Below are 22,987 nucleotides of genomic sequence, written 5' to 3' on the forward strand. Positions count from 1 at the left end.
TTTCTAAATCTTAGTTACATTTGACCACAAGTAAGTGTTCTCAGGATTAATATTCCCCTTAAGAAGAGCAGAAAGGCAGGTGGTAGAGCGAAGAGAGGATTTTGCAATGCTACTATTTCTGCATTTTATAATTAGGTTGTGTATTGTTTAGAGCGTTTCCCCGGTTTCATTTAAACATGGTACAAACACGGCCTGGCATTGTTTGTTTCTGCCATGTCTCAATGATGTTGCCTCCATCTCATTCCCAGCCTACAAGTAAGGCAGGTCTATAAATAGTCCTCAGTTTATGACTGTAATTGATTCTGGAATTACAGTCCTTGTGGTCATAAGTCAAGGCACTCACATGACCAGAAGTAATTTTCTGCCCTTTTTTTGCAGGAATCATTAATTAAGTAAATGTGGTGGATGTTAAGCAGTAGTAATCATTCTTGTTGCAAGACTATGATTGATCTTGTTGGTAGGTGTCATTCAGTAGAGAAAACTGGTGGAATCAACCAATTTCTTTGTTTTTTCACACTGGGTGTGCCAGGATCAGGCAGTACCATTTGGCAATGAGTCAAAACAGACACAAAAGAAGCAGGATGAGCATTGGCAATGGGGCCAGTTATTAAGGATAGCTAAAGAGCACCAGATAAACAGTGGGGAAAGCAAACCACCCAGTCTTCCAGACATGAATTGAGGACAGCTTTGAGGGTTATTTCAGCCAAGGACATACCACTCAAACTCGAAGGTCTACAAAACGTCTTGCTCTTTTTAAAGTTCCATTAGGCAGACTTTTAACTTTTAGCAATTTGAAAAGATATACCCTTACATATGTGTCTATATTTCATTTCCAGGAAAAAAGAATACATGTCTAAAAAAATGACTGGCTTAGACAAGATTATGAATGAAAGACACTTGTTCCATGGGACCTCCCAAGACGTGGTAGACGGTATCTGCAAGCACAACTTTGACCCTCGGGTATGTGGGAAACACGCCACCATGTTCGGGCAAGGGAGCTACTTTGCTCGGAAAGCCAGCTACTCCCATAATTTCTCCAAGCGGTCACCCAAAGGGATCCACTACATGTTTTTGGCAAAAGTACTGACCGGAAAGTACACAGTAGGGAACCACACCATGAGAAGACCTCCACCTGTGAACCCTGCCAGCATCACCAGTGATCTGTATGATTCCTGTGTGGACAACTACTTTGAACCACAGATTTTTGTCATTTTTAACGATGACCAGAGTTACCCTTATTTTGTTATCCAGTATGAAGAAGTTAGTAATACTGTTGTCATCTGAGAGACTGAGAGAGAAGTAATTTCCATTGATAAATTATTATTGTTAATGGACTTTAATCTGCTGTTTGTAGGATGGATCCCTTTTTTGGGGGAGAAGAAATCCAGTTTGGGGAAGTTTTAATAAAGATATTGAGGAACAGGGAGGGAAAAAAATAACCTTTTTAACAAAACAAAGAAAAAGAATCCTGAAAAGACCAATTGTGCAAATTGTAAATATTTTCCATTGTTTATAGCTGAGAAGAAAAAAAGACTGTGCCTTTTGTTATAAACACTATTTATGTTAGTAAATTGAATGTTTTAAAAACTTAATCGTGTGACCCAGTGATATCTTGAAAACTTGTAATTTGTCTGTCTTGAGTGCTTGCTGTTCTTACCTGGCTTCTTTCTTGGGTTTTTTACTTGACCCCTTACTGTGAAATGCTTCTCCTTTGAATTGTATCTGGAGGGCAGGTGTGGCTACATCACAGCTCTGCACCTGTACAGGTATCTACTGGCAGCATGCCCAAGTGCAATATATTATCTGCTTCACTAAAAGGAACAAGGTTGAGGATTCAGTTCCTGCTACAGAAAACATAGTGATAGCAGGAAAGGAAAGCCAACTGCTTCCATAGAAACACTTCATTTTCTCATGGCTACTTTCCCTTTGAAGCATTCTACAAGTGGGGTTTGTGACAAGATGGCTAAGAGATAAAGACAACAAAATGACATGCTTGGGGAGATGATGAAATCGATTTATACTTAGAAAGGGTTTGTTTTCCTGTCTTTTTTTAATCCTTTAGCGCTGTGGAGGTTTTTAAAAGGGGACACACACAAGCACGTGTGAGATGCAAACTTAACAAGTTCATTGGATAGCAGCTTGACAATGAATCCATTGTGGAAACTAGTTGTATGCCTTACTTGCATGTAACATCCATGTCTTTCTGATAATTTTACCAGTTGCTAATGGCCCTAAGTAAGAATTAAGCAATATATATTGATTCCATATGGCTTAAGCTCCAAATTCAGCTAGGTCAATTTGTTTTTTCATTCAGAAACTGATGCCCTTGTGTGTTTTAACTTTAAAAAACAACATTTTGTTCCTATTTCCTTTCTTCCCCAATATTTTGTAACACAGTAATGCAGCTACTCTTCCTGTGTTATTTAGAATGTTATCTGGCTTTTCACAATGAAAGAAGATACTGGTAAGCTGCATTGAGGATGCCAAAATCTGTCCCTTGCCTACTTAGCTAATGCATTTCCAGGTGTGCCCTAAATTACCTGGTTGCAACTGTTATGTTTCATCAATTAATGCCGCTTCTTTGGCATGCAGATGTTAAGACATAGGGTTTGCCAAGATGCATTGAACTGGGGGTCTGAGAAAAAAAGGCCTACCTTCCAGAAAGAAGGCATTGATTGTATTTTGGATAATTCAGTACAAAAGGCTAAAGCTTATCCATTCAAAACAAAATTCCATTCTTGGAACTCAAGGTAGGCCGTTGGCCTTTGAGCTTTAAATGAAGAAAGGAAAACTGCAACGGGCCAGGTATTTGTATTTTTAAAGAATGCCTCTAGTCTTACATAAGACTAGATTACATAGGATTATTTATAGTCAGAAATAGCCCACTGAACAATAAAGTGCAGGTTATAGCCCAGTGCTGTTTGAAGTTGTCCCCTGTACTAGGGGTCTCCAACCTTGGTCCCTTTAAGACTTGTGGACTTCAACTCCCAGAGTCCCTCAGCCAGCAAAGCTGGGAGTGGAAGTCCAGCAAAGCTGGCTGAGGAACTCTGGAAGTTGAAGTCCACAAGTCTTAAAGGGACCAAGGTTGGAGACTCCTGCCCTATACCATAGTTGGTTATTTCTACCCACTTGCTTTTTTCAACTCATTGTGAACATTAAGGTATTCACAGTTGTTAGGGAAATAATGCATAAACATCACTTTTAAAAAATTATTCCTTTCTAATTTCTGCCTTACAAATTTCGGTATGGAATTCTTTGTCTTATATAGCTATAGATACATTTTTTATCTTTTTCCAAAAGAAAAATAATATATGAGATTGCTTTTAAAATGAAGGGCAAGTCAGCTGCCAATCATATGGAAACATAGCATAGTCTTCACTTCTGCTCCACTATAATCACTGAAGCAGGCTAAAATAATGCTAACATTGGCCAGGTGTTTTCCATTTGTTCAGAAGTAAGAATTAATGCTGTCCCCACCCAGTCAGTTTTGCACTTCACAATATTGTGGCTGCGATCCTACAACATATCTAACCATGGTTCATTTTATCATGCTTGCAAATGATGATTGGGTTCACTTAACACTCTTAACTCACAAACAAGCACACTATAGTACGAAAATTAATTTTGATTGTCAAAAAGCCATTGTTGTCTTACTTGCTATACATTTACATTATCCAAATGGCTTGTTTGTTATTTACTTGAATATAGACAGTCCTCAACTTCTCAACAGTCCATTTAGTGACCGTTCGAAATTACAGTGGTGCTGAAAAAAGTGACGTATGACAATTTTTCCCACTTGCAGCTATTGTAACATCTTCAGGGTCATGTGATCAAAATTCAAATGCTTGGCAACGGACTCATATTTATGACAGTTGCAGTGTCCTGGGGTCATGTGAACGTTTTTAAACTTTTGAATGAGCAAAGTCAACGGAGAAGCAAATTCACTTAGCCATGTTACTAACTTTAACAACTGTGGAGATTCACTTAACAATTGTGGCAAATAAGTACGTAAAATGAGGCAAAATTAAGCGAGACATTTAACAACAGAAATTTTGGACTTAATTGTGATCGTAAGTCGAGGACTCCCTATACTACAGCCCTACCTCCACCTATCTGAAAATCTCTGGGTAGGTTACATTACACAAAATATGCTTATACTTCTGTCCCTGATTAAATTTTTATTACAACCCGCATTCTTAATGAAAACCTGAAGAAATTGAAAGGGGAAAAAGGAAATTGTAGTATTTCAGCTGTCCTCACTGCATGCCTGCATACTTTTCACTGAAAAACTAAACTGTTTCAAGAGGTCAGGAAGTAATAATAAAGGAAGAAGGGGGGCCCTAGTTTAATTGTATTGTTCCCAGTCATTTAGTTGAGATTAGCTTGGATCAGAGGAGACTTTCCAGTGGCAAACAGAGTTCTGGAATGAGGATTCCACCCAGGCTGTCTTCCCAGTGATGGCAACACCCAGGTTGGCATTGGGACATACAACAGAAGGCTCCTTCATCCTTGGGCACCTACATTATCCTCTGGCTTAGCTTCTTAGAGCCAAGCAGCATAAAATAGTACTGCTCTTGGATTCTGGTCACTCCAGGTTGCTGCTAAAGGATCACATGCTTAAATGTTTTCTCATCCAAATTGCTCTCTGGAAGGTTTTTATTATTTTTTAATAAGCATTTCAGGGAAGAATACAAAAGTTTGGGCAATATATTTTTTATTTATTGAGAATCATGTGGAATTGAACACTAGCAAGGGCTGTGCCATGTTGCTTTCTGCAACTCATGGAGATGAATACTTAAAAGAGGCAAGTGAAATGTATACACCATAACCTCTAGTTAGACTTCCCATCATCTGTCTGGTCTAGACAACAACGGTATAGGGTAATCAATCAGTGGCATATTTATTAAACACAGAAACAGCAGTCAAAATTCAAAAGGATGGATTCACAGGCATACAAACTGCCAGAGGTTGAAATGTATGACCAGGTCCTCATGCAAATGTCATGACTTGTGTATTTGCATCATATTTTGGGATGAGAGCACATGTGAGTACGTGTTGCAGGCAAATCTGCCCACAGCCTAGAATTCAGTTGTGAAGAGGCTCAAGGTTGACTCAGCCTTTCATCTTTCTGAGGTTAGTAAAATGAGAACCCAAATTGCTGGGGGCAATACACTGACGTTGTAAACTGTCCAGCGAGTGCTGTAAAGCACTATGGGGCAGTATATAAATCTAAGTGCTATTGCTAGGATACCATCTCAGTTTGCTGTTGGATCGACTTAGACTGCATTATTCATGTATACAAACATGTTGAGTACATAATGGCAGCATGGCTAGACTGCAGCAATGCAGTCCTGAGTGTATTTTTAAGTGCTCATGTAAGACTATTACTTAGCTGTCCTGGCTCTAGAGAGTTTTCAGAACTAGTTAAGGGACTGATTATCCCCTACAGAGCCCCTCCCCCCCAATGGCAAAGAACTGAGTTAGTTGTAGGACTACTTTTTCTGACTATATGCCAGATGCTCTAATACAGGAGTATCAAACTTGTGTCGTTATGCCAGCATCATGTGACGTATCGCAAGTTTTTTCCCCTTCGCTAAACTGGGTGTGGGCATGGCCAGTGCATGATACATCTGGGCTGTGGGCCGCGAGTTTGACTGCCCTGCTGTAATAGGTTCAAGTGACTTTCTTAAGGCGATGTCATTTGATGGGACCCAGACTTCTCACTTAGACCATGACTTCCCTATTCGTGTGAATTGGGCAGTAATGTAAATTTCAGATAAAATAGAATAAAACCGCCTCCTTTCCCACATGCCAGGGATAAGCAGTGTAACAGTGCTCTTCACTTGTTCTCAATTTTAACCTCAATCTAATGCAACCAACATGGCCAGCCATAAGGAATTATGGCAGCGCTTATCTGAAACATTTGGAGGGTTTCAAGTTACCTTGCCAAAAGCAATCCCCGTTTAGAATTATTGCCACTTTTGTTGTTGTTAATGGGCTTTTTATCTAAGGATAGTATTTGTTCCTGAATATTGGGGACATTTGTTTGCAATGATTTTTTTTTTCCTGAGAAAACCACAGATGCGTATACAGCAGCACTTATCACAGAACACCTGGCTTCTATTTTATTGCTTTTCTTTTCAGTTCACTACACTGTGCTTTGCTTTGCCCAAGTGATAGGCCTCCATTTCCTTTGTACAGAAAACAGATTGTGTGATAGATGGATGAACCACCATCTGCAACGATTCTTATCTTTATTTCTCCACACACTCTACCTATATCTAGAAAAGGAAACACTTAACTTTCATGGTTGTTTCTCAATGTTCACAGGACGTGATTTTCACAGAAGTTAAAAAAAGGGGGGTGGTATCTGTTCCTTGGTATGGAAAATATTTCTTGCAGCTAAGGTTGTTAAAGGTTGAAGGTAAATTTTAACTAAGTGGACTGTTAAAAAAACACACCCTTTTTATTGAACAAGCAATTTGTGGAATCTGGGCAGCAAAGTAACCCCACTAGAACAAAGTTCAGGAAAATCTTATGAATGCCTCTGGGCTGGACTTTGTCCACAATGTCAAACTTTAAAAAAAATAATATCAGTAGGACATAGATAGCAATGAAGGGAAAATGCAGGATTTGACTGGGATCAAATAGCAACTTAACCATTGGGCTTCATAGGTTATATACTTCACAGAGACAATAATTCTGCCCCTGATCACAAATGGTTGAACTATGTAAAACCATTCTGAACTTCAAAAGCAAAAAGTAAAGCTTCTCAGCTGAAGAAGCAGTTATTTCAAACTTGCAGACGAACTGGGTTTCTTGCAATATGCCAGGGCTACACACTAAGCCTCAGTACTGCTTACAGAGCATGACAATGTTGGATGTATCCCCCAAACTGATTGTGAATGTGACAGAAGGAAGATATGAAGTATGCAAAGGCTGGGTTCGTCTAATATTTTTGACGGAGTCAGACAACAGTAGGATGAACACAATACCTAATCTTGGTTACGAATAATCTTGATTGGTATCTTATGGGTTAATAAGTTGGGAAAAGCCACCCTCTTTGATTACTTTATAGTGTAGTGTATTTTGCAAAACCAGAAAACTTGTTTCGTTCAGAATCAAGGTAAATTCCCCATTAGAAACTTGTGTTGAAATGATGTTGAAATGATAGAAAAATCACCTTTATTACTCTTACTTGGCACAAAAGTTGGTTGAATGACTTAAGAAGACTGTATAAGTAGCGAAATGACTCAAGTCTTGTAAGAACTTAGCCAGATAACAATCATATGGGCAATATTTAATTAAACTGAAATTACATCAACATTTCATTTTTATCCTAGCCCTGCCCATTTATCTTTCTCGTGGCTTTATAGAGCTTTAGTGTACCTCTCAAAAGACAATGGGAAGTCCTTAGCCTGAAAAAGGTTATCGGTTCTTGAAATGTGTACTCTTAAGACCTCCTTTCTTTTATTTCTTCTTTCTTTCTTGTAAGGACTATATCACAACTGCCAGCCAGGAAGAGTTCCATTCAAAGTGGAACCTTCCTAGCCTGCATATTTTGTGGTCCTGATAACACAGATATCCCATATGAATAAGTGGGTCTCTGTTGATCAAAGTCTAGGGGAATTCCATGCTGACTATTTTGCATTCAATAATGGTAGAAAGTAGGATCTAAACGAGTTTATTCTTAATGTTTAATCTATGTAAGCCACCTGCACAAGCACCTTGAGCTAAACTCTCATGGAACTTCAAAGATAGCGATGAAAGGTTTATTAGTACAAGATACTGCTGACAGTCTCAGATCCTCAGCATAGATTTCTTTAGTTGGGATGTATGTTAATTCTTATGCTAGTTGAATGATTGAAAGGGAAGTTGTCCTAACTGCTGATAAGACCTAGGCAGAACCTCCACTGATACTTCTAATAAGATCCAACAATAATAAGAAGATTCCATGTTCTTATGGAACTGGAGCTGGAGTATCTTGCAAACTTGTGAATTGTCTAATATATTCTGTTGATGGTTGCTCAAATGGACAGAGATACAAAGCAGCAAAACAGAAATGTGCTGTAATATAACATTTGAGCCACGGTGGTGCAGTGGTTAGAGTGCAGTACTGTAGGCTACTTCTGCTTGCTGCCTGCAATTTGGCAGTTCAAATCTCATCAGGCTCAAGGTTGACTCATCCTCCCGAGGTGGGTAAAATGAGGACCCAAATTGTTGGGGGTAATATGTTGACTCTGTAAACTGCTTAGAGAGGGCTATAAAGCACTGTAAAGTGGTATATAAATAAGTGCTATTGCTATCTGCTCTCCCTGATTCAAAAGGTCATATCACATCTTATTAATATGCACATCATAATAATTATGCTAAGATTGGCCAAGCTTCTTTTAGGCTTCCTTTGCAAAGAACAAAATATCAGTTTTTCTCACAATCATTTCTTACATCTGTCTGAAGTTCCAAATTGTCCCAACTCAGTCCAGGATAGCCTTTTAAACCAAAGATGACAGTAGGTGCCAATGCCATTCTGAAGTGTTTAATTGATAAGAATTTTTATAATTTCTCCTGGAAGTAAGCATTTATCTCAGAAGGAAACAAAAACATTTTTGATATCTAGAAGTCAATTGATTAAATAAACAGTTCTGGTATTCCAACTATTCCTTCAGTCCGCACTATAACCCTTACATATTATTAGCAGCATGATTTTTTTGGCTAGTATAGCAATACTGAGTTTGGGAATGCTGTAAAACTGTTCTTCCATTCTTGTTCCTTCAGTGGCCCATAAGGAAGGACCTCCTGGGTAGAAGCATGCACATTGGGACATATTGTGCAAAGCTCTGAGCCAATTCTCTCTCTGCAGGTGCTAAACATCCAGCTGAGTGTTATAGATAAATCTATGTTCCTTTCCCTTCTCACATCTTTGGCCAATATACAATAGAATTTTCTCCAAAGCAAACTCAAATTTTCTCTAGAGTAGATCTTGCTGGGGAGGAAATTTTACAAATAGTCAACTCTATAAATATTTTTATTTGATTCCGTGTAATTAATTTTCCTTCTTTTACCCCCCTGTTGATAAAGTCTGAGCTGTTCTTATGAGAACTGAAATATTTAACAGGTTAACGATGCTTGATTTTTGCAATTTATCAATGTAGCGCTGATGTACTGTACAGTACTAAATTCTTCAAAATTATGAATTAAGAGCCCATTTTTCAGCAACCTAGCCTAACATTTTTACATTCTCTCTTCACTCAATTTCCATGTTCTAGGTTCAATGCTGACAATGAAACCAGTGCTGAAAGAAAATAAATGATGTGCTTTAAATTCTAGACCTCACTTCCTCAAAAATTAACTGATATTTTGCTTCTCATCCAAAAGCTTTTCAGTTTTGACTTATGCTTCTCTTGGATGAGAAGCAAAATATCTTCAAGGTAAAACAAAGTCCAGTTTCCTTTTGAAAAAGCACCTTTGGAACAACCATGACCTGGATAACTGAGCATCTCCATAGACATGATTGAGTTGCAACACTTCAAAGTTGCAGTGCTCCAGCATTGCCAGAAAATTGATTTTTTTCTCCCACCTTCTCTTTTACATTCCATTTTCATCATTTTCAACTATTTTAAACATACTCAAACTTACTAATATGATGGTCAATTGTGAGGGGATAGGAAGAATGCTAAGAGTTGAGAGCCATTCATCTTGATCTCTACCACATCCATATTTTCTGATATTTCTGGGAGCTTTGGCAAGTCGTCCCATTCTGATTTCTGATACCCCAAACCCCCTTTGCAGGCATGACTGCAAGGAGGAGAAATCTGACTTTGGTTTGAAATTGGAACCTGAGCTCTATCTTTGGAAGAGAAAATCAAAAAATTCTGTAGCCATAAGACAGCTAGGTGAATGCAATCTTTAGTCTCTGAAGCACTAAAAGGGTAATTGATTAAAGATTACATAATAGAGATGATACAACAAAGCTGAAAAGGACACCAAACATTTTTCCCATTTGCACTGATCCATACTGTAGCTCAAACATCCCTGCAAATTCATTTCTTTCTGCCATGTCATCATTAGGTTGCTCTCATCACATCCAAGCATACATTTAGGAGTATTATCAGCCTTAACTGATCCAGTATTTTTTTAAAAGTTTCCTTCCTTATCCTAGCACAGGTATTATCATGGATACAATCTGGCCTCTTTTGCTGATCATTCTGTCACCATCATCAGGCGACCTCCAAGAACAGGATGGGTCCAGCATTCAATGGCCACCATGGGCAGCCATCCCTCCTCCAATCCCTGAGGAATAGCTTTAGGAGGCAATTTTATTTCAAGTAGCAGGCTCTCCCCTGTGAGTCCCTGAGCCCATCTCTAGCTCAAAAGCCCAAGCTGGGCTCCCAAGAGTAGCTAAGAAATTGATGGGGGAGGGGGAGGACTTTGACTGGAGGAGAGGGAGAGAAATTCAGGAAACACCCCTTCACCAACTTTTAAACAAACTCACTAAAGCAGGGTTCCCCAGTCCTCAGGCTGTGGACCAATATTGGTTCACAGCCCAGTGGGAACCGGGATGCGGAAGCCGTAGGACAGCGCATGAAGCTCCATTTGTGCATGTGTGGCAGGTGTGAAATGCTCCCAGTTCGGACCGGATCGCTTGATACGGTAGCGATGGTGGCTGGTGGTTCAGAGAACCGGTAGCAAAAATCCCTGGCCCCATCCCCTGCCCCAGCTGAGCTGCGCCATCATCAGAGGTTTGGGGTTTTTTTACTTTTAAAAGCATTTTTTCTTTTTTCAGCCGAAAAAAGGCTTTTAAAAGTAAAAAAAAGCCTTTGATGATCACGCGGCTCAGCTGGGATACATCAGAACCCTTTAAAAGTGTTTTTTTAACAACCTCTTTGGCTGAAGACGTGGTAAAAACAAAAGGTTTTAAAAGGCTCCTCTGGCGATCGCAGCTGAGCTGCCTGATCACCAGAATCTTTAAAAAGCATGTTTTCTACAAGCTCTTCGGCCGAAGAGGTTGTTAAAACAATCCTTTTAATAGGTTCTGGGCTGCAATCAGGCAATTTCAGCTGGGATCATCAGAGGAGCTTTTAAAATCCTTTTTTCCTCTGGCGATCCCAGATGAGTTTCCTGATCATCACAGGCTTTTAAAATCATTTTTTAACAACCTCTTGCAACAGCCCCTGCCCATGCCCACCCAATCACCCCCTCCCCACTTACCTAATTACTGCTTCTTTCAGGATCGCTCCTGCCTTGCTTTGCTTTGGCTGCTGCAATCATTTGCATCAGCTAGCAACTGAATCTGCCTGCCTGCAATCCATTTCCTCAGTGAGCAATTTAATCTGCCTTCCTCCAATTGGGTAAGTAAATGTGGGGAGCTTTAAAAAAATAGCTAATTGGTTTTTTTTTTAAGGAGTTGGGGGTTTTTAGACAGCAATTTAAAGTTAAGGAGGTTTTAAATTTAGCTGCTTTTATCTAAAACAGGGTCTCCAACCTTAGTGACTTTAAGGCTTGTGGACTTCAACTCCCAGAGTTCCTCAGCCAACTTTACTGGCTGAGGAACTGGGAGTTGAAGTCCACAAACCTTAAAGCTACTAAGGCTGGAGACCCCTGATCTAAAAAATATAAAGAAAATAAAATAATAAAATAAAATATTTATGTAGCTTTCTGAGATTGGTGTGTTTCTGTAATGTTTCACTCTAACTACACAAACACACAAAATCTCACAAAGCTGTATGTGGCATTTTGTGTGTGAGTCAGTTGTGTTGTGTTGTGTGTATGTAAAGTGTGAAAGTTGGTTTTTGGTACCTCTTATTGTTTTGTATACTTTATTTTTTTATTATTGATTGTTATTGGCCACGCCCACCCAATCATCTGATCACCAAGCCATGCCCACCAATTAAGCCACGCCCACAGAACCGGTAGGGAAATTTTTTAGATTTCACCCCTGATGTGCGAGATTAGTGTGCATGCCCGAAACCATCCCTTCCCCCTGCCACTGCCACCTCTGCCGCTGCCACTGCTAATCTGCAGAGCCGGAAAGATTGGGGATCAAAAGTGCACTGAAGTATGTTTAAAAATAATCTGAGTTAATAGATGGCAGGCATAGGAGTGAGAGATGTGGGGAGCTAGAATGCAATGTATTGTAAGTTGGTGGATTGGAAAGGAGTCCTCCGACTGCACTAAGCAATTTCCCCCCTTCCTATCAACTGTTAGGCAGCTTTCATACCTAACTTCCGCCTTCTTCTAAAAGCAGCCAAAACACGAGTTTAGTGTTCTTCTGCCAGAGCCCTAAGGGGAATCAGGACTGGGAGGGTTATCTGAAGAAATGGCACACTATCCCATGACTCTGGGGAAGGCTTAATGAAGTAGCAAAAGCTCTTCTGCTTTACAAGACAGTCTCTGCCATCTATGAATCAGCCACAACCTAATGCCTTAACTGAGGATTGTAGAAAAACTTCCCATAAAAGCAGAAAATCCCCCACTGCCTTACTTTGGATCAGTTACTTCACTACAGGTACTCCTTGATTTATGAGCATAACCAGTGGTGGGCTGCTCCTGGTTCGGTCTGGTCTATAGAACTGGTAGTAAAACCCGCAGGAGGCTCTGCCCACCCGCCACGACACCATCATGGGTGATCTGCGCATGCACAGAAGCATGTGCGCACGCATGGTCCCGTTGCAAGTCTGTACTAAAGGTAAGTAGAACCCATCCCTGAGTATAACTGGGACTAGAATTTCCACTGCTAAGCTAGGTAGTTGTTAAGTTGCTAAACTCGATTTATGATTATTGGTTTTTTTGCCGCAATTCTTAAGCAAATCACCATAGTTGTTAAGTGAATCATATGGTCATTAAGCAAATTTGGCTTCCCCCATCGACTTTGCCTGTTGGAAGCTGGCTGGGCAGGTAACCAATACCGAGCACGTGACCTGGGATACTGCTACTGTTATAAATATATGCCAGTTGCTAAGTGCCTGAATTTTGATCACGTGACAGTAGGGATGCTATGAAGGTCATAAGTCATTTTTTTCAGTGTTATTCTAACTTCAAATGATCGCTAAACAAATAGTTACAAGTCAGGGACTACCTGTTCAGTACTTTGAAAACTGTCTGACTCCATGTGTCTAGCCATTTCTCACCACCGTATCCCAGATCATTGTGATTAGCTCATCATTTCCTACGGGGTTCTAATGCTGAGAGAAAGGAAGGGCAGCCAAACCACTAGATTTAACCACTGGCTTTGGTTAACATGTCCTGTTAACAAGTCAGAACAAAAGCTTTAAAGCCAGAACAGGGATTAGCAGAGGGATAGCAAATGTTATGCCAACATAGCTTTCTAATGATGTGAGGATGGGTGGAGAGCTGAACAACAAATGGGTGAACTGAGTGCCTTGCTTTTCCTTGGAAATCCACAAGAATGAGAAATGATGGGGATTTGGCAACAGAAAAGTTTAGTAATAGTGGGCTTGATGAATTTCTTTGAACCTGACTGTCAGGCCTGGAAGCCATCTTTTGCATTGGGCCTTCAGGCCTAGGACATTTATTACTGTGGGAAATTGGGAAGGGGGGATTGTATGGAGCCAGGGTGATACATAGTCATAATAACATTCCTTTCTCAGAGTGTCAAGGACATCTTGCCCTCCACCTGAAAGGCAGGAACTGGACGGCATCTCCAGTCGGCATGGTGTTTGGATTGGACCATGTGATGGACATCTGGGTGCTGGGCAGGGTCTTGAACTTTTCTTTGGGTGAGGAAAACCTGAAAGCTTTCAGATTTGGGTTTTCCCAGATGTGCCAATATGACATCTCTAATAAGATGGAACTTTGAGAAAACTCAAACCTCGGAGTTTTCTTTTGTTGGGGATGTTCCTTGGAACACTGACACTGACTGGCTCTATAGAAGGCTGAAAGCATATGGGCAATTCCATGCTTTATTCTAAATCTCAACTAATTTACATTTACTACTAACCTGTCCTGAGATTGACTGATTGATTGATTGATAGATTGATCGATTTAACAAGAAGATATGACAGTAAAGTACTAATATGACAGTGTCTGTGTTTGTTTCCATACCAACAGCTCTGGAACATATGTAGCACCCCTGCAAACTGTTATCAAATTAGCAATTCCATATTAGATGACAGCCAAGTTCTAGTTCTGCATTCAAACAGAGATGAGTGTGCCTTGTGCTTGGTGGGATGAACCGGAACTACCCAGTGGTAGCAGTTAATCATTGGTCTTTGCTAGCACTGGAACATATTTGCATACTCCAAACTGGGTATGTCTGCCTGCTTGAGAATCCAACCAAAGGTTCTGTACGGCGAAGGCAGATCTGCTGATTGCTAACCAATTGTTAACTAACACTGGTTTCACTCTAATGCAGGGGTCTACAAACCTGGCAAATTGAAGGCTTGTGAACCTCAACTCTCAGAATTTTCAGCCAACAAGGGGAATTCTGGGAGCTGAAGTCCACAAGTTTTAAAATTGCCAAGTTTGGAAACCCCTGCTCTAATGCAAACATCATCAGGTGTTTGGGCACAATGACCGTGTTTGACATTTTGAGAGGATCCAGTGGCTGTCCTGGCACAGTTAGTTAGGCAAGTTGCAACAAAACAGTTGCCACAATTACTCTAGCCAGTTGCAGAACACCAATTCCCTAGCAGGCATACTGGTAGAAAAATGAGCTACGATTATCTCTCCAATTAACTTTGCCTTTTTGGGGGGGAAGTAGAAACATTTGAAGCAAGACAATGAGATATAGCTCTTTATTTTCAAAGAATGCCTGAAGAGCTCAGGGCATTCTTAAAAGTTAAAACGATTCTGAAAATCAGTAGTTTGTTAGGTAATATTGTCGCTTACTATTCATTTTTTAAAGCCTAAATTTAAATTTTAAAGTTCACCAGAACAAGGGACTGATAGTCATCAATGGGACATAGCAATAGCATTTAGATTTATATACCGCTTCATACAGTACTGCTTTACAGTGTAAGAGAGTGCCCCCAACAATGTGGCTTCTCATTTTATCAACCTCGGAAGGATGGAAGACTGAATTAACCTTGAGCCAGTCAGGATTGAACTCCTGACCGTGGGTAGAGTTAGCATGCAATACTGCATTCTAACCACTGCACCACCACGGTCCCATGGTGTTCATGAATATGCTGCGGTCCACAGTGAAAACCAGGATTTCAGTAAAAATATTATTGCTATTAATGTGCAAGATCAGGCATCACTGAGCTTACACCACTCAGACTGCAAAGGTACCAGAAGGCCTATCTACTTTCCCTGGTTAGCAAGGTGATCAAACTAAACTGACCAGTGGAGAGCAGACCAGTTTTTCCACTGATAATGCAATGAGAAATCATATCTATAGCAAAGCAGTGGAAAAAAGAGAACTTTAGATGCTTCCTCCACTCACCCAGTCCCTCCCATTGACCCTACAAATTTTCCAGAGATTTAACTTGGTTTTCTCCATCCTCCATTTAGATCAGCCTAACCAGATAGCTGGCAAGCAGAGCTGATTTCCTGAAAGGCTACTGAAAGTGAGAGGTAATGCCCAGTAGTCCTGAATATGTAAGTAGTGACCATTGGCAGCCTTCAGTCTCAAAAGACTATGGTATCGTGCTCTGGAAAGAGGTCCTAAAACAGCATCTAGTGTGATTAAAAAGGCCAATTCAAGAGTGGCAATCCCTTCCACACTGAGGGCAGATACATTCTATCCCCTGCCCAGCCCCCAGATTTCGCTGGTTCCGGGACTGCCTCTTTGCCTCAGCCTGCCAAACAAGTGTCTCTTTGAATTGGAGAAGGCCATGCTGCGTCTTTAGCAGTGGTGGGTTTCAAACTTTTTTACTACCGGTTCTGTGGGTGTGGCTTGGTGGGCGTAGCTTGGTGGGCATAGCAGGGGAAGGATACTGTAAAATCTCCATTCCTACCCCACTCTAGGGGAAGGTTACTGCAAAATCCCCATTTCCTCCTGATCAGCTGGGACTCTGGAGGCAGAGAATAGATGGGGGCAGGGCCAGTCAGAATTTTTATTAGCGGTTCTCCGAACTACTCAAAAATTCCGCTACCGGTTCTCCAGAACTGGTCAGAACCTGCTGAAACCCACCTCTGGTCTTCAGCCTCCAAGCTGAATGATCAGAGGTCAAGGTTTTCCAGTTGTTAATGTCCATTCCCAAAGCTTTTAGATCCCTCTTGCAGATATCCAATGTAAGTAGTAGATGCATGGATAAATCTGTATATTTACCACCCATCTAGCAGTCAATGACTCTATTTGCCTGTCAGGCTTGACAAGATCACTTAAAAAGCCCAAACGATATGCAAACCCAGATCAAGATCAGGTCACAATTAGATTATTTCCAGGTCATAAACAGGCCTCCCAGGTCCCAAAAGTAGCCTGTATGACGTGAAACTTAGCTAGTATCATGCAAACGAAAAAGAGAGACTTAACTATGCCTTCTGGTATCTAGAGATAGGCATTAAGGGGCCGTGGTAGCTCAGGCTGGTAAGAAGCCTGTTATTAGAACACAGCAGCCTGCAATTACTGCAGGTTCAAGCCCGGCCCAAGGTTGACTCAGCCTTCCATCCTTTATAAGGTAGGTAAAATGAGGACCCAGATTGTTGGGGGGGCAATAAGTTGACTTTGTAAAATATACAAATAGAATGAGACTATTGCCTTATACACTGTAAGCCGCCCTGAGTCTTCGGAGAAGGGCGGGATATAAATGTAAATAAAAAAAATTAAAAGAATGTATTGTGTCCCTAAAAAAAGGAGGATGGCTCTCTTGCTCCTTTCTTTCACCTGCTTTCAAGAGGGAGAATGAAGAGGAGAGGGGTAGCAAAGGCTCATCCACATATCATACCCAGGCAGTCTTTTTGTATGCCACATGATCCTCACAACGAGGCTTTCATCTCATCTTCAATCTTCTAAATCCAGCTGGGAGGTGCCAGGTAGAAGAAGGCGGGCCTGCTAGATGTCTACAAGGTTAGCCTTTCAGGCGTCAGGAATGAGCCCTCCAAGGGAGACAGGCTGCACTGTGGGCCAGACTTCAGTAGCTATTTCCAGCCTTGTGGGAAAATTTGGAAAGATCTAAAGGGCTGTCCATATATTTGGCAGAGATGAAGTCCCCAGAGCATCTGAGAGACTGAAGCTGTCAAGGAGCTGGGATTAATGCCAACGGGTTGGTATTTGGGCTTGCCTCTTTTGGGAAACCAAAACTGAAAGCCTAATTTAAGGTCATGAGCAAATATCCAACTCACTGCCCATGACAGGATGTTTACACAAACATTGCAAAATTACTAGCACATTCCCTGTAGTTAAAAGGAAAGAGACAGGCCACTAAGAGTCATTCCCCCCCTTTTTTTTTTCTTCTACAAATTCCTGCTGAGTGAATATGCAAAATCAGGGAGCTACATGTATAGGAGCCAACCCTGGATATGGCAAGAGAAAACAGAGAATGATTCATGCATTTTTTTCCTGTTGCATTTTTGGCAACCAAGAGTTGAAACTGAGAATAAAGACTAATATCAAGTTAAACCAGAAACTTCAAGTGTTTGCTGAATAAGGAAAGCAACTCTATCCAAATAAACATGTCATTTCTATAATCAAATATGAACCAGTCTGCTATCTTACATTTATTAAGATGCATTGTTATTATTACCTTGGTTTTTACAGCATCAGTGTAATACTTATTGCACATTACAAAGTGCAAGAGAGCAAATCCTTGCCTGAACTGCTTGCATTTAAACTTTTACTAGAACAGAGGAAGGGAAGGGAAGATAAGTCAGTGATTAAAAAGCAGGTAGGAAAATATTGCAGGTCAATTTTGGATTTACCTAGTCTTTCTCTACAAGTAGCAGAGGATGGCCATCTTTGTGTAAGGCAGTGTTTCTCAATTTTGACAACTTGAAGAGGTGTGGACTTCTGGGAGTTGAAGTCCACACCTCTTCAAGTTGTCAAAATTGAGAAACTCTGGTGTAAGGTGTCTAATGATTATGATTTATGAAATTAATCCATATTTCCATCTTTTTAAGGCATACTGATTTATGCACAGGCTGAGTTTACATCTCTCACAAGATTCAAATATGATTGACTATTTCATGGTTCTGGGCATTATGAAAACTTGTCAAAAAGGATTTTTTTAATATTAAATATTTTTTTTTAATATTAAATATAAAATAATATTATAATAAGACAATTTAGCCCCCTTTTTATGTGCCCTCATAGAACATAATTCCACAGGGTTTAGGAAAAGTACTTAGCATCACCTACTCAAACTGTTTAAAAATGTAAAATTGGGAGTTTGGACAAGGAGCAAAACCAAGGCTATATAAACTGGTACAATAGCTGGCTTTTTTTAATGAATTTGGGGCAGCTCTAAACTTCTGCCTGTAATTGGGTTACACTGGCAATGGACTGCTTCACTAATCTCTAATCTGCCTGACAACCACATGATGCAGATGTGATGCAGACGTGCCTAACTCATGATTAAGCCTTCTTTGTTGCATTTTTTATTGCTCCTGGAAATATGTTCTTTCTTCTCAATAAAGCAATCCATTTTTCAAAGGTCTGGACATTCCACGTGTTTCTCTTTTCTGGAGGGCATTCCTTCTATAAGGTTCAGTGAAACTTTACATCCTCTGACAGTTCAACTTTTTCCTGAGTTTGGCAAATTCTCAGATTCATTCCTACCATCTAGAAAATATTTGTTTCTTTCAATTATCCTGCTTTTTCTAAATGCATTAACAATATGTTCCAAAGGCTAGATGTTTTGCTTCTTCTTTTTTAAATAACCCAATTGGTCTGATCATCAAGAATTTTCCTAGGTTCATAATAACAAAAAGGTGGATTGTGAACGTTTGAAAAATAAAGAAAATCACATTTAAAAAAAAAATATGTATTTCTGTTCCTTACAAAAACCTAGATATTCAGGCACATATTCTCATCTTGCTCTGGGAAATGCTCTGCAGAGCAAAATCAAGGTTTGGAGATTATTAAATTGTGACCAATCATGGTGTAGGGTTTCCTGCCTCGGCAAGGGGTTGGACTAGAAGACCTCCAAGGTCCCTTCCAACTCTGTTATTATGTTATGTTATAATTTAAGCTTTCTGGTAACCATGCTCTGCTCCTGACAAAAAATATGTTACCCAGGTCAATATGGTATCAATAATACAGATAGGCCAACCTCAAGGCATTTCATTTTCAATCTTCCAGAAACGGGAGATATTTCTACAAGTAGTGCCTTGGTTCATGATTACTTTCTGACTTTGACTTTGTTTTACTAATGGTGCAATGCTCTTAATTTGATCTATCTAAATTAAGTCTGAAGATTTAATAGCTAAAAACTGACAATATTAGAAAAAAAATGAACTTGGAGTAGAATTGAGGATTATTTACTTATTGATTGATAGCATTCATTCTCTGTTTTTCCTGATAAATGTAATCATCCCAAAGCAAGCATACAAAACAGTATTATAAAATTATGGATTGTAAACACCAGAACAATCAATTGTGTTCTTCAGTTTCTTTAGAGCAGGGCTGTCAAACTTGCAGCCCGTGGCCCGGATGCATCACATGCTGGCCATGCCCATGCCCAGTTTAGCGATGGGGGAAAAGTTGCAATACGTCACATGACACCCCTGTGACGCCGTAAGTTTGACACCCCTGCTTTAAAATATTCAAGAAAAGGAGGGCTAACATAGCAAATCTGATCCAAGCGTTATATAGATCACTGTTCAACATGCACACTTAAAAGGTAAAGGTAAAGGTTCCCCTCGCATATATGTGCTAGTCGTTCCTGACTCTAGGGGGCGGTGCTCATCTCTGTTTCAAAGCTGAAGAGCCAGCGTTGTCCGAAGACATCTCCGTGGTCATGTGGCCAGCATGACTCAACACCAAAGGTGCACGGAACGCTGTTACCTTCCCATCAAAGGTGGTCCCTATTTTTCTACTTGCATTTTTTATGTGCTTTCGAACCGCTAGGTTGGCAGAAGCTGGGGCAAGTAACGGGAGCTCACCCTGTTACATGGCACTAGGGATTTGAATTGCTGAACTGCTGACCTTTCGATCGACAAGCTCAGCTTCCTAGCCACTGAGCCCTTTTACATGTACACTTACTTGGGACTAAATCCAATTAAAACAGAGGACAACACTAAATGTATTTCAGATAGCCAAACTCCTACATGCGTATATTTCTACCAATCTTATTTATACCACCAGTAATTATGAAAGTTCGTAATTCCATATTAGGGTGTTGCACGGGTTGATCTGAACAACAAAATTGTGTTCCATGGGTAAGAAAAAGGAAGAGATTGTGCTGTTTAAAAATGGAACAATAACTTTAAAAATGCATGGAACAAAACAACCTGTGCTATTGAACATGCAGATTAACACGACTCTTTGGTGCACGTATTTGACACTGTGTGGTCTTGATTATCTTGTCAACAGAAAGAACTCAGCAGACTGGATAAGTGAGAGCAAAGAACACAGAGATCCAATAAATGATGAGTGTTTATACCTCCGCCCACTATTGCTAAGGTAATTTATCATCTTACAGAATGATGTCAGAGCAAAAGGTTATGATAAAACCATTTGCTGGCATTTGTAGCAAAACTGGGAGGTTACTATGGCCTTTTTAGGTAACATTGTCTGCAGAACTTCCCAAAGCAAAAAAAAAAAAAAGTGCAAGCAATTGATCAAGCAAGCCTAAGGAGATTTTCAAAAATGAATTGTTACTTTGATTTTAACAAATGGTATTTCAGTTGTAGTTTATTTCTACATTTCCCTAGGAACATGGACATTTTTGGTATCAGGATTCCTGACTGGGCACAGGTTTGTACTAGAGCAGCGGTCACCCACAGGTGGTCCATGGACCACCAGTGGTCCACGAGAAAATTTTAGTGGTCCGCAGAAAAATGATTTGCATTTTTTATATTGCACTAAATCAGGGGTCCTCAAACTATGGCCGGATACGTGCAATGAATGTTTGTGTTGCTGCAGAGAGTCTCCCCCTTCAGGGTATTTTTGTGTGTGTTGGAGGAGGTAGAAATTGTGACTTAGGGTCTGCTTCACTCTCCTGGTGTGGGGCTGTGGGTGAAGGCTAGCGGGAAGTGCCGCTGATGGCAAAGAGCTGGAGGACGTATTTCCAGTGGGACTTCATCATGGCCTGGAACTGGCTGACCATCTCAGCCCACTGAACCTCCAGGCACCGGAACCTGACTTTGCCCTCTGGCAGATCTTCCCTCTGCTTCGAAAGTCTATACTCGTAGTCCTCAGTGAGGTGCTTCTCCTTCTCAGTCAGATCCAATTTGAACTGAGCCAGCTGTTTGCCAACTCTTTCTCATCGTGGCTGCTTAGCTCCAACAACTGCTTCCTGTTGGGGCCCTAAGGAGCCCAGGTGGGCAGGCAAGGAGTGTCTGGGAGAGGAAGAGCAAGTAGAGCTCGTCAAGGTAAGCCTCAACATGAGTGATATTGCCACTCCCACCCAGGCACATGACCAACTAGCCACGCCAACCCAGCCAGTCATTAGACAGATCATATTAGTGGTCCATGGGATTTAAAATTATGAATTTAGTGGCCCCTGAGGTCTGTAAAAAATTCTATTCTATTCTAAAAAAAACCAAAAACTCTTCTTAACTTGAAGCTACTTAATCATTGCCTGAACATTCTGCCACAAGCTGAAGTGATAATTGGCATACTGGGATAGACAATAGATTCTTGGGAAGATTCCACCATCAAGTTGAAAAAAAAGACAGAAAAACCCTATGCACAGTTGAAAGCAATAAATAAATATAAATCTGCCAATGGTTGAAAATTTGAATTTAAAAGTTAAATGTATTCATAAAGAATTATACAATATATCCATTGGTGTCCTCTCTCTCTCTCTCTCTCTCTCTTTCTCTTTCTCTCTCTCTCTCTCTCCCTCCCTCCCTCCCTCTCTCTCCATGACATCATTGTGTAAATGACATGAATAATTATTTTGCTTCATTTGTGCAATCGTGTCATGATGCATGTAATGTCATCTTAGCTTGCAGAACCAACAAATGGCTCTTCAGAAAATGTCTCTTGCTTCCCACTCCCATCATCTCCTTATAGACCTGTATCCCTTGGGCTAAACATAGAAGTTGTATGGAGCATTATGTCAGTAATGGATGGAATAAGTCAAGCTTGGATCCTGGACAGGATCCAAACAACTCACAACTCCTTTGGGCACATTCATATTTCCTTCCAGCCATTTCCTTTTTTTTTTCTACTTCAATCTCTTCTCTCCACCCCCACACTCTCCCACACACACACTTTATTCTCTCTTCTGCTCCACTCTCTTTCCATGCCTGCTCCACAGCCTGGGCGAATGGATACAAAACACTAAAGGATAAAGAGAAAAGGAGAGATTTCGGAAGCTTCCTCACCCTGCAATTGTTGCCAATGAAGTCTGGAACAAATTTACCTCTGAAAGTTTTGAAGGGCCTTCACATAATAAAAGCAACTACTCAGCAGTCAAATGCAAACATTTAATATGCCAAGTTTTTCTTTGACTCAGGCTTCAGATTATTTATACAAGTGTCATTCTGTCCCAGTTCCCCAAAATTGTGGGAATAGGTCAAGGCGATCTGGACATTCTTCTCTTGGTTGACACAGATACCCTGACAGCAAGGTAGCTTTGTTCCTGACAACTTCTCATCAATGACTCACTGTGCTGGTGCCCTGAGGCTACATTTCAGCAGGGCTGTCTTTTCCATCATATAACTGGCAAGCAAGCAGGCCCTTTCTCTCTCTCTCTCTCTCCCTCCCTCCCTCCCTCTCTCTCCATGACATCATTGTGTAAATGACATGAATAATTATTTTGCTTCATTTGTGCAATCGTGTCATGATGCATGTAATGTCATCTTAGCTTGCAGAACCAACAAATGGCTCTTCAGAAAATGTCTCTTGCTTCCCACTCCCATCATCTCCTTATAGACCTGTATCCCTTGGGCTAAACATAGAAGTTGTATGGAGCATTAT

At 40.5% G+C, this 22,987-nt stretch overlaps 1 protein-coding gene and 1 long non-coding RNA gene across 2 annotated transcripts in view; both read left to right on the top strand.

Moving 5' to 3' along the window:
• The window catches only part of TIPARP (TCDD inducible poly(ADP-ribose) polymerase), a 39,743-nt gene extending 38,117 nt beyond the window's left edge, over positions 1-1,626 (top strand). The window contains exon 6 of the mRNA XM_058187936.1: positions 837-1,626. Coding sequence (XP_058043919.1) covers positions 837-1,284 — 448 coding nt within the window. The 3' untranslated portion in view covers positions 1,285-1,626. The remainder of the gene's footprint in view (positions 1-836) is intronic.
• A 10,778-nt stretch (positions 1,627-12,404) lies between these two features.
• Positions 12,405-22,987, top strand: part of LOC131200738 (uncharacterized) — a 31,241-nt gene continuing 20,658 nt past the window's right edge. Inside the window, exons 1-3 of the long non-coding RNA XR_009155697.1 lie at positions 12,405-12,685; positions 15,472-15,534; positions 20,432-20,521. This is a non-coding gene — a long non-coding RNA (uncharacterized LOC131200738). The remainder of the gene's footprint in view (positions 12,686-15,471; positions 15,535-20,431; positions 20,522-22,987) is intronic.

This window comes from Ahaetulla prasina, chromosome 6 (genome assembly GCF_028640845.1).
Source record: "Ahaetulla prasina isolate Xishuangbanna chromosome 6, ASM2864084v1, whole genome shotgun sequence".
Taxonomy (NCBI): domain Eukaryota; kingdom Metazoa; phylum Chordata; class Lepidosauria; order Squamata; family Colubridae; genus Ahaetulla; species Ahaetulla prasina.